Here is a 12,316-nt window from a genome sequence, read left to right as displayed (position 1 = left end):
TCAAGATTGTTAACTTAATCACATCTATACAATAACCCCCTTTTTTTTTGGTGGGGGGCGCATTTGCGGCCTGTGGAGGTTCCTGGGCCAGGGATTGAACCCAGAGCCTAGCAGCAACCCAAGCCACTGCAGTGACAATGCTGGATCCTTAACCTACTGTGCTACAGGTGAGTTCCTGTAAAGTCCCTTTTGCAATACAAGACAAAACTGGACAGGAGTTCCCATTGTGGCGCAGTGGTTAACGAATCCGACTAGGAACCATGAGGTTGTGGGTTCGGTCCCTGCCCTTGCTCAGTGGGTTAAGGATCCGGCGTTGCCGTGAGCTGTGGTGTAGGTTGCAGACGTGGCTCGGATCCCGCGTTGCTGTGGCTCTGGCGTAGGCCGGTGGCTACAGCTCCGATTAGACCCCTAGCCTGGGAACCTCCATATGCCACGGGAGCAGCCCAAGAAATAGCAAAAAGACAAAAAAAAAAACTGGACAAATTTGTCAGTGAATAAGACAATATCCCATCTCTCAGTGGGAACTTCTACTAAGTCCTTAGGCAAGGGTTGTAAGTATAGGATCTCGACTCAAGGAATCTATAGCTCTCTAGAACCTGATGAAATGCACAGAATAGACTAGAATTAAATCTGGAGCCAAACTGAATTCAGAAAAAGAGCTGTAGTAGTTAGATACTCAGGCTTATTCTCTAGCTATTTCTGTTTTCCAGGAATGCAATATAACGAGGTGGTTGTACATTCAAGCTTTTCATTAGCACTGAATTATGCAGCATTCATTATACACAGTTTAGCTACTAACTGGGATTGGGACTTTTCATAATGATTGGAAGTTTCACTATCATAAAGACATCCGATTTCCCCAACCTGATCTGTTTTTTTTTTTTTTTAATTTTTAAAAATGTTAGTGTCTTTTAGTGGCATATGGAAGTTCCCACAATGGTGTTGTGTCATGTTTGTTATAAATCATGTGACTTCACATGGATGTATATGCACACACACATATTTTATGCTCTGTATATATATGCATGTATATATGTACGTATATATACTGGTTCCATATTCTCTGTACTATTCCATTGGTTTATTAGTCTCTCCTTGACCAGTCAGTACCCCATGCCTTAATTCCTATAATTTCATAATAAGTTGGGAGGGTGACAACTTATATCCTCCTGTTTCAACATTACTTGTGTTCTTCATTTTTATTTGGCTGCACCCATGGCATGTGGAAGTTCCTAGGCCAAGGATGGAACCTGTGCCACAGCAGTGGCCCAAGTTGCAACAGTGACAATGCCAGATCCTTAACCTGCTAAGCCACCATGTTTACTTTCTGCATTTCCTACAGCTGCACACTGTCTAGTATGGTGGGACTAGCCACAAGCAGCTACTTAAATTCAAATTGTAACTAATTAAAAATATAGTTTCATAGAGTTCCTGTCCTGGTGCAGCTGAAATGAATCCAACTAGGAACCATGTGGTTGTGGGTTCAATCCCTGGCCTTGATCAGTGGGTTAAGGATCTGGTATTGCTGTGAGCTGTGGTGTAGGTTGTAGACGTGGCTTGGATCTGGCATTGCTATGGCTGTGGTGTAGGCCAGCAGCAACAGCTCCGATTACACCCCTAGCCTGGGACCCTCCATATGCCATGGGTGCGGCCCTAAAAAGACAAAAAAACAAATTAGTTTCTCAGTCACTGTAGCCATATTTCTAGTGTTTAATAATAGCCACATGGAGACTACTGTAATGGGCAGCACTGATAGAGAACATTTCCATTATCACAGAAATTTGTCTTGTATAATGCTACTGACACATTTCAAGTCAGTTTACCACTTTTCACATGTACTCACACAGAAAACCTACTGGGATTGGGATTTGGTTTGGTTTCAATCTCTAGATCTGTATGGAGGAGTTCCCGTCATGGCTCAGTGGTAACAAACCCAACTAGTATCCATGAGGACACGTTCGAGCCCCAGCCTCACTCAGTGGGTTAAGGATCTGGCGTTGCCATGAGCTGTGATGTAGGTCATAGACACCGCTTGGATCTGGCATTGCTGTGGCTGTGGCATAGGCTGGCAGCTGTGGCTCCAATTGGACCCCTAGCCTGGGAACCTCCGTATGCTGCGAGTGTGGCCCTATGAAGCCAAAATTTAAAAAAAGAGGGAGTTATCAAAGAAAGAGAGTAATAAGTTGAGCACTCAATCAACTTGGTCCAGATAGGAGCTAGGCAGGGAGAGGTAAGGATCACAAACAAGAAGCTGCCTACCCAGGAAATTCCTTGGTGGCTCAGCAGGTTAAGGATCTGGCATTGTCACTTCTGTGGCTCTGGTTACTGATGTGGTCTGGGTTTGATCCCTGGCCCGGGAACTTCTGCATGCCACAGGCACAGCCAGAAAGAAAACAGAAAAAAAGGCAAAAAAGAAGCTGTCTACCCAGCTGAAATTGCAAGTATTTCTCTAGAGGCATGAAGCTCGATCTCCCTCTGTATGAAAAAGAGACCAGTTGGCTACCATAGAATGAATGAATTGTAAGCACATGTGATGCCTTACCTTGGGCCCCTGTATCCTGATCTGAAGAAGGGGGACTAGGAGTAAGTCCGTATACCCCAGCAAGGGTGCAATGAGGCAGACAATAAAGACAGGAGATAAAACTTTCTCAGGCTTGCTTGGAAACAACTGTTCAAGGAACTGTCTTACCAGTTCCTTTGAGGGGCAAGAGCTGGATTTGGAAATGAAGTGAAATTGGCAAGTGAATTAATTGTAACCATCTAGGTGGGACCTTTTGGACTCTTTTTATGCACAGCTCCTATTACTCTTACTGCCTCATGTATAGTTGCTATTAATGATTTACATGCATGTAGTGTGAGTGCTCCTAAGGTCCAAGGGGAGACTCTGCTAAGTGTCAAGAGCCTCTTGTAGAGTTGTGATTGTAGGAAAATCACACCAAAACCACCAATACACTTTCAGTTTTTCCCCGTATTATACTGCAGAAACAATATACAATTCCAGGCAGTCAGGGGGAGTAATCAAAACCTTGATGAAGGACTTAAAGGTAGTGGGGTATTGAAAGCATCTATATCTCAAGACTATAGCATTGAGTCCAGTGAAAAAGGCTAATGAGATCTGAATTTAGCTGTTACCCCTGTATCTCAGGTTTTTTCAGATCTTGTGGTTAAATGCACAATGACTGTGTTGTACCTGAGGGACTCACATTTTCCTGCTATTTGCCACCAATGGGTAGACTGATCTATGGAACAAGCCCCTCTCCATTCTTGCAAGACTTGGGTTCCACTCCATGGATAATATCTTGATGGTAGGACCCAATAAAGGACAGTTGGCAATGGTTGTTTGTTGACTTGCATGGAAGCCAAGGGGTGGCTCATTAATCCTGATAGAGGGACCAGACATTCAAGTCAAATTCTTGGGATCCATGTGGGCTGAGTATCAAAGACAAATCTCTAAGATAGGGAAGGAAGAGCCACTCACCTAATGGCTCACTACTATGTAAAAAAAAAAAAAGCCCAGCACTTAATTTGACTCTTTGGGTATTGGAGACAATATAGCTCGCCTAGACAGTTGGTTCTATCCTAGTTGTAATGTTGAACAGACAATCTAGCAAATTTAGCTGGGTACAGGATTACTGGGCAGCTAGGGTCATGCAATAGGCTATCTCAGCAGCCCCGCATTTGGTGTCTGTAAAACCTCAAGGGTCCCCTCGAACTGTAGGTGTCTGCTGCTGATAACTATGCTGATTTGAACTTCTAGCAAGGTAGACCACCTCCATCTGGAAGTGCCTTTTGGAGTCCTGAACTCGATGCCTCCTTGACAGGGACATCCACTGTACCCTATTTTAGCAACAGCTACTAGCCTTCTATTGGACCTTTGTGGAGAATGAGAACCTTAATCAGGACTTCCAGGTAAACTTACATCCAGACATCTGTATCTTATTTTTTTTCTTTTTAGGGCTGCACCCTCGGCATATGGAAGTTCCCAGGCTAGGGGTCAAACTGGGGCTGCAGTTGCAGGCCTATACCACAGCCACAGCAACACCAGATCCAAGCCTCATCTGCGACCTATGGCCACAGCTTGTGGCAATGCCAGATCCTTAACTCATTGAGCCAGGCCAGGGATCAAACTTTGCATCCTCATAGATCCTATGCTGGGTTCTTAACCCACTGAATCACAATGGGAACTCCTAGACAGTCCTATCTTGAGTTTTTTTTCTACTTGGATACAAACAACAAGTTTGTAAAGGTACAGCAATCTCTTCTTATTAAATGGAAAAATTGTATTTGAAAGGCAAGTCCGGTCCTATAGCTGTGTCTTGTTTATATGGAAGGGTTGTGGCTACCTCTTTAGTGGCCATTTCACCTATTTGTTCAATCACAAGGGACGTCTTAGCTACCTTGTGACCACACCTGCAAGAGGTCCCCAAGGATGCTTGGCCTTGGCTTACAGGTGTCTTGGCCAAAATAAAAGCTAACAATGTCACTGGGCATCAGCAGTCATTCAGCCCCAATGGCAACCAAACAGGATCCACTGTAGTGGGGACCAGTCAGCACCATGGGCTTAATTCAAAGCTGCCATCCTTGCCCTAGAAAATGCTCTTAAGCAGCAGGCATGCTGTATTTTCACTGACTCTTGAGCTATGGTTAACAGCCTAGCTGTCTGAGTTTATGGGGGATGGTTTATTATCAGACTGGGTAAGTAGCTCTGCCACCAGAATTGAATGAGCTCGAAAGGCCTCTATCTGTGTTACCTGCCAGTAGGTGACATAACTTGGAGTTTTCTGCCCATGCCTGGCAAAGAGACTACTTTCATCCTCTGCTGCCATCTCGTGGCTACTTCCGGTGTCTAATAGCCATTGCAATTTATTCTGGCTATGAAATTGCCATTCCTCTGTGAGTAGCCGATTCTGGCCACACCATGGTAACACAGGAGTCTAAGTTCTGCCACATTTTTGTCTGCTTATAGTCTTTCAATGCAAGCCATTCATGGTGAAGGAGACTCAACAATTCACTGATAGAGGGACCATGATATTTAAGGGGTATTCCAGGATTTCTGGCCCTGGCACAGTAGGTTAAAAATCTGACTGCAGGAGTTCCCGTCATGGCACAGTAGTTAACGAATCCGACTAGGAACCATGAGGTTGCAGGTTCGATCCCTGGCCTCGCTCAGTGGGTTAAGGATCCGGCATTGCCGTGAGCTGTGGTGTAGGTTGCAGACGCGGCTCGGATCCTGCGTTGCTGTGGCTGTGGTGTAGGCCGGCAGCTGTAGCTCCAATTAGACCCCTAGCCTGGTAACCTCCATATAGCACGGGAGCGACCCAAGAAATGGCAAAAAGACAAAAAAAAAAAAGTCTGACTGCAGTGGCTCAGGTGGCAGCAGAGGTTCGGGTTCGATCCCCAACCCAGTATAGTGGGTTAAAGGATCCAGCATTGCCGCAGCTGTGGCCTAGATCACAGCTGTGGCTTGGATTTAATCCCTGGCCTGGGAACTTCCATATGCTGAGGGTGTGGCCATAAAATAAAAATAAAAATTAAAAAAGGGATATTCCATGCCACTTTTCATGCCCTGGATGCTGGCATCATCAGGAGGTAGAGTGGATTTTCAAAGCTTTGACTATAAAAGATTGCTGGATGGGCCATGTTGCCAGAATCATTGCCAGACTAGACATCACACTCAGACTATATGGTCACTAAATGAGACTATTCCCAGCAAGAGAATATTCCCTTTCTAAAGGGAATGGTTGCTTGGGGAATGTCAGGACAGGGAGGCCAGTTCTCCATATTAGTGATTCCACACCAACAATTCCCAACCATCCCTCTTTTTTTCTTCCCAGACCTTAGTCATATGACAAGGTGACAGTGACTCCAACTTATTGCTTCTCCTATCACTTGGCTTCAGTAATTGGACATTGAGGGTCACAGATCACAAGGATAATGATGTTTGTTGGTGGAATTCTTGAAACCTAGATTACCCTTGTGGTGGCCCACTAAGGCAGCAATAGGGGATATTGCGGACCGTCGAAAATTCTACCATTGTGCCACAGCCCATGTAACTCATGGCACATCTGGGTAGGTCTGGGTGCAGATGGAAAATGGCTGGGCCAATGGAAAGCCACTGACTCCTTAATTATGACAAAGAGGCTATCTGGCCACAAAAGGAAAACAACAACTTCAGTATCTGGGGAAAGCAACAGTCCCAGTATCTGGACTGGAGCTCCTTATACCCTAGCAGGTGCAGTGATGGGGATAGGTTTTATGTCTAGCACCACAGCTTGGAAATATCCCCATGGTCCACTTGAGTCAAGTGGCAGCAACAGCTGCTTGAATCATATGAGGCTTGTCATTCCATCCACATGCTATGGGAACAGAAATCTTCCATGGCCATGTCTCTCAAACTTGAATCCCCGCATATAAATGCTCTGACAAAGACAACCTTGTTTCAGTATTACTGATCAAATCTACACAGTTCACCTGATGCACCCGTGGCCACTAAGGCATGTATGGATATTGAAGGGGCATTTATTAAGCAACACTGCCCGTGTGGCTTTACCAAGCCAATATAAAGATGATCCAAATCAAGTGTAAGAAGCCCCTTTGGGTTTTATACTTGTATGTGTTGGAGAGAAGACCACCACATATCTTTCCTTTGGGAATAGGGATGATGTTTTAATTCATATACTGTCCCATGTAATTATTGGAAGTGAAACTATCCCCTGGACCACTTGTTGGGACACCAGGCAAAGGGGCTCTTCTACCTGGGGATACATTTACTCCTGGTCCCATACCCTGGGTATCAGTGTCCATGCCCTAGAGGCAGTGATTAGAAGACTAACTTCAGCTATCACAGCCAGTGAGATGGCACAAGCTCTATGAGATGAGGAGATAAGTCTAAACTTCCTTGAAATATTATAATGGATAACAGACTGACCATAGGGTACATTCAGGCTCAAGAGTGAGGAGTATATAATCAACAACATCTCCTTTGTGTTTGGCTTAATTTCACCAGGTGGGGCAGCTCAGCTGGTTCAGGTACATCAGTTCAGGTACAACACTCTGCATAGTTGGGGCATATTCCTTTGGGATCTGGTATGTACACTGAATCAAAAACTGATATTTGATTCTATGTCCCCAAATCTAGTGTATGTGAATCTGGGATCCAAGGAGTGAAAATAAGATTGGCTCCTGTAAAAATGACTCTGATTCCATTGAGTCCATTTTATGATGTTTGACTGCTAAGGATTTTTAGGCCTCTGCCCTCCCTCTTCCTCTCCACCCATCATCTGGGCAAGCTGACAAGAAATCCCAGGTACGTCTTCTTGGAAAGCTAGCAGGAGAGTCAAACCATGGAATCCCCTACCTTTGCATCAGAATCCTCACTCTGGCCCCACCTTCTAAACAAAACAAAAACCTGGAGGCAGTCTCCTTTCCCACTCTTGCACGCTATTTTCAGACCAGTTTGAGAGACATCCCATAAAGTCTTATTATGTAAGGTATAAACCTTCTTAGTATGTGTATGTTTAATGTCAGCAGTCTTATCATCTGAAGCAAATTTTAGTTGGGGAAATGGGGTCCATCCTTTCTTTCTAGAGTGGCTACAAGAGTTCTTCTCACCACCATTCTCTGTAGCATATTTGTAGAATGTGTGCTTCCCATCCCTGAAACTTTAGGATCTGCCATATTAAGAGTTCTGGGTCCCCAGAGAGACTGTTTCTGGTAAGGGATACAGGATTCTACCAAACTTGAAGCTATAACTACCATCTGGTCCCTTCAGTCTCCTCAAAGCAGTGGATCAGCTGGCAAAGAAAGGAGTTTTACATATTGGTGGGGCAAGCTGACCCTGGTTATCATGCAGAAATATGAGTTGTTTCTACATAATGGGGATAATGAGGAGTATGTCTGAAGGGAGAGGATTCATCAGGAATTCTTTTGGTGATTTTTGCCCAGTAGCAATGGTAACTGGAATCAGTGTAAAATAGCTATTGATTTCTTCATAATTTTAAGAATTGTTTGCACTTGAGATCTTGGGGTTGAACGCAACCAAGTCTTGGACTGTTGGTTCAGAAATCATTCTAGGAAGCATGCTTTTTTTTTTTTTTTTTTGCCACCACGTGGCATATGGAGTTCCTGGGCGAGGGATCAGCTCCAGCCACAGGTGCAACCTTCACCACAGCTGTGGAAATGCAAGATCCTTTACCTACTGTGCTGGGCTGGGCAGCAGGGTGCCTCTAGATTGGAACACTTTAGTTTTGGTAATGGTAAAATTCAAAGGACATGTGTGGGCTTAAAGAGTAATACAGGACTCTAAGGTCCGAGAAAGAAAGGGAGGAAGGTCCTAAACCACTAGAAGCCGAGGGTCTTGAAAATTCATTGAAGCCTGGGCATGTCAATCCTCGTTTTTCAGCAAATGAGCTTAGAGCTTGTAGTTGGGGGAAGCAATTCTCCTCTGACCCTTCCTAGCTCCGCCTCCCGGCACCTGCTCGTCAGATTCTGTCCTGCCTTGTTTCCCCGCCATCTCAGGCACAATTTTGATTGGCTGCTCCTCGGGCATCCCCCGCCCCTCGCCCTTCCTTTCACGAGGCCTCCAGGGGCACCATTTCAGACTGTTATCCTGTGAGGCGCCATTTTCTCAGTTTCCCCCGTGACTTCCCAGCATGCCCTGGTGCCAACAGTCAGCTCCGTCGCCATCTTTGGCAGTTTGGTCTATCGGGCAGACCGCTTGTTTCCGCCTGAGGCACTGGCTGGTGTATTTCTCCTGCCATGTCTTTCAGAGAGAGGCGAGGGTCGGCCTCAGGTAGTCAGGGCAGAGGTAGTGCAATGGGCCATGACCCTGGATTAGTCAGGGGAGGAGCCATGCCTGGAGAATGGCAAGCCAGGTTTGGCAGGGGCGCAGCCCACAGGGATCTCGAGGCAGTTGTGGGAGCCTTCTGGGAGGATGAGGAGGATGAGCAGGAGGGCGCCCTGAACATAGCTGAGGAGCACTGGGATGTACAGCCTGTAGAAGAGGAGGAAGAGGCAGAAGAAGAGGAGGAGGAAATTGAGGAGGAGGAGGATGAAGAAGAGGAGGGAGAGATGGGAGAGGAGGGAGATGAGGATGAGGGGAGAGATGAGGAGGGTGAGGAGGATGAGGAGGACAAAGAAGAAGAGGAGGAAGAGGAAGACAGCGAGGAGGAAGACGGCGACAGCGAGGAGGAAGATGAGGATTTTGTGGACCAAGGGGAGGTAGAGAAGCTTGGTAAGTAGGGCACAGGAGTCGTAGCGGGTATCTGTGAGCCGTCTGCTCCCCCCTCCGTGTGGTTTCAGCCCCTGTCCCCTTCTACACCATAACGGCTATGCCTTGGTCAGGTTCTGCCCTTGGGAGCCCAGGGAGCCAGGAGAGGGGATTAGCTCTTGGGAAGTGAGGTTTGCAGGGAGTGGGAGGGGGGGAAGGGGAGTCCAAGGAGCCAAGAGAGGGAACCAGCTACCTCCCTGGAAGCAAGGGGGTGGGGGGGCGGGGGAGGAGGGGGGGGCGGGGGAGGGGGGGCGGGGGAGGGGGGAGGGAGGGGGGGAAGGGGGAGGAGGGGAGGGAGGGGGGGAAGGGGGAGGAGGGGGGAGGGGCCCGTAGGGGGAAGGGGGGGTGTTGGGGGAGGAGCTGTGAGGGGTGGGGGGAGGGGCTGTGAGAATGGGGGAGGGGAGGGCGAGGAGTAGGAGGAGAAAGGGGGTTAAAGGCTGAGGTCTGGGAGAGCGAGGCCCTGGCTGATGCCTCTGAGGCTGGGGAGGCTGGGGCCTGTGGACCCAGTAGGGCTGAGGCTGGCCAGTGGCAGCCGAGTCCTCAGGCCTTTTCTGTCCTTCTTGGGGCCTTAGGCTCCAAGGCCAGAGGGCTCAGCATTTGCCTCTAGCGGTTCAGCAGCGGGTCAAAGCTCTCAAAAACCTTCAGGCACGATTTGCACAAGTAGAAGCCTAACTTTATAAACACCTTTATGATCGGGAGGAAAAGTATGCTGCCTTCTACCAGCCTGTTTGATAGGAGAACTGACATCCTCACTGCACTTCATGAGCCCACAGAAGGCAAATGTCAGTGGGAAGTAGGTGTTCAGGAAGGGGCTTGGGAGGAAACGGAAGGAGAGCCTGAAGGAAAGGGGCCAACAAATGACACCTCACTTTGGGTTGACAGTTTGTAAAAATATAAAGGGTCTTGGTAAAGTGATCCAAGAAAAGGATGAACTCGAAAGATGTAAGAATAAAATGTTCAGGGGTGGAGGAAGGAATGAGCCTCACCATAGAATTTAAGTCAAACGAACATTTTCCAAAGAAGCTCTGACAATAACATATAAACTACTCTCAGAATCAAATGATTCTGATCCTTTCTGCAAAGGGCCAGAAATAATCAGCAGCATGGGGTATGAGGTCTACTGGAAACGGGGGGAAAATGTTATTGCGAAAACTATCAAGCATCAGTAATGTGAAGGCCATGGAAATATATCAACTAGTAGGAACATGCCCAAGCTATCTTTTTTTTTTACCATTATTTCTTTCCTTCAGGTCTTCCTGGGGCCAAAGCACCAGATGCTGCTGCTTTTAAACTGGGATATTTTTTCCAGCGACTTATGATCCCAAAGTCTGTACCAGTCTTTGAAGAGGATGAATATCTGGACGAATACTATGATGAAGAGGAAGAGGATGAAAATGAAAAACCAGAAGGACTCGAAATGGATGTGGTCTCAACAGAGGGCAGCCATGAAAAATAAAGGTATTATTATATAGCCTTGAGTTTTAAGTAGCCATTCCTGACATGTACCTGTTACTGACAGGTTTATGCTTTTTTTTCCCCTGTAAAATAAGTAAGAAAATTTGTTGGAATTTAGTTTTAGAAAAACTGTTTAATAAGGTATCCTAGTTTACATGGAAGGCATTGTGTTATGAAATGTATTTTGTTCACAGCTCCAAGTCCTTTGTCCTGTAGCTTTGAGACTACTACAGATGGAAAATTTATTAGACCTGGAAATAGAGACCGATACTATTTTAGAAAATGGTCACCAGAAGAAGCAACTAAAGCGACTAGGCTATGCAGTAGCAGTACTTTCATCACCCAGCCACAGAAATGTAGTCTTTTGTAATAACAATGCCTTTGAGAAAGTAACTCCTTACAAAGTAGTAAAAGTTAAGGATTTCAAATAAGATTGCATTTCATATTTAATCCATAATTAGTAGTTCAATTCAGATTTTTTTTATTCGAAAGAAAAGAAAATTAGCCATAGGAAGATTGTTTGGTTATCACTGAGTGGGTGATGAAGTCTTAGTTTATTTTTCTTCTATCCATTTATCTTTTTTTCTCTCTTAATCTTTACACCTGTGAATGTTCGATACTGCCTCATTCCCATGTTACAGAAAGGGAAACTGAAGGTATAAGAATATAAGGGATTTATGATTTGTGTAAGGAACACAGGGTTTTAAGGTGGAAAGACTAATTTAAAGGTAGAAAGACATTTAAATTGCAGTGTGAGCTCTCAAAAGAAAAGCATATATAGTGGTGAGCAAGAGGTGAGACAAGGTTGATGTAATGAAATGATTGGAGCTTGTGCACCCTGATATCCAAGGGTCTGGGTTACAAGAAGAAAACATTTTCTCCTTGGTAAGATAACAGATGTACATAGTATTGACTCATGTTTAGAAAGTCCCTGGTGCATGTTATTGGTGTATGATTATTAATTGACTCTTTTTCCACCCTACAGTTGGAAGGCATAGAAAGAAAAGGACAGCGGAAGGGAACATGAATTTGTCCTTCACAGATGTTTTAGTTTTCATTAGCCCAAAATGTTAATTTTTTTTCAAAGTTCAAATGATATTACCTGACCTTTACTCTTATCATTTACAAATATATTTGACAGCATTGTTCACATTGAAAATAAAAACTTGTTTGAAATGAATGGGCTGTAGTTTTTTTTTTTTTTTAACATAGATAATGCTGATTCAGATCTATCTTTGTATTTGTTTTATTTTGGCCCTCCTTACTGTGGAATTTCTTTCAACTGTTTGGTAAGTATGTTTTAAATCCTCTTATTGAAGGCCCAGATAAATTAAAATATAAAGTTATAAGGAATTTGTATAATGATAGAAATGGTGGTCTAGATTCTATTGACCTCGCTTGCCTGGAGACCAGATGGTGCTCTTGGCCTGTCATGGGCTAACAGCATCAGCAGCATTGCCTGGACACTTGAAATGCAAATTCTCAGACCCTGCTCCAGACCCACTGAAGGTAGGCTGCTAGCTATCAGGGTTTTGCAATCTTTTTTTTTTTTTTTTTTTGGCTTTTTGCCATTTCTTGGGCCGCTCCCAAGGC

The 12,316-nt window shown here is 45.2% G+C and overlaps 1 protein-coding gene across 1 annotated transcript; it reads left to right on the top strand.

Moving 5' to 3' along the window:
- Positions 1 to 8,814: 8,814 nt before the first annotated feature.
- On the top strand, positions 8,815 to 11,903 carry LOC125118097 (nucleolin-like). Its single transcript, XM_047764239.1, has 4 exons — positions 8,815 to 8,985; positions 9,121 to 9,232; positions 10,519 to 10,726; positions 11,709 to 11,903. The coding sequence occupies exons 1-3, from the start codon at positions 8,815 to 8,817 to the stop codon at positions 10,722 to 10,724; spliced, it is 489 nt and encodes a 162-aa protein (XP_047620195.1). The 3' UTR covers positions 10,725 to 10,726; positions 11,709 to 11,903.
- The last annotated feature ends 413 nt before the right edge of the window (positions 11,904 to 12,316 follow it).

Source organism: Phacochoerus africanus, chromosome X (genome assembly GCF_016906955.1).
Source record: "Phacochoerus africanus isolate WHEZ1 chromosome X, ROS_Pafr_v1, whole genome shotgun sequence".
Taxonomy (NCBI): domain Eukaryota; kingdom Metazoa; phylum Chordata; class Mammalia; order Artiodactyla; family Suidae; genus Phacochoerus; species Phacochoerus africanus.
This window is presented reverse-complemented; position numbering and strand designations above follow the sequence as displayed.

Coding starts and splice junctions, on each gene's coding strand:
- LOC125118097 (XM_047764239.1), top strand. CDS start 8,815: ATGGGCCATGACCCTGGATTAGTCAGGGGAGGAGCCATGCCTGGAGAA. Junction 8,986..9,120: donor TAGCTGAGGAGCACTGGGAT/GTACAGCCTGTA, acceptor GAGGGTGAGGAG/GATGAGGAGGACAAAGAAGA. Junction 9,233..10,518: donor AGGGGAGGTAGAGAAGCTTG/GTAAGTAGGGCA, acceptor TCTTTCCTTCAG/GTCTTCCTGGGGCCAAAGCA.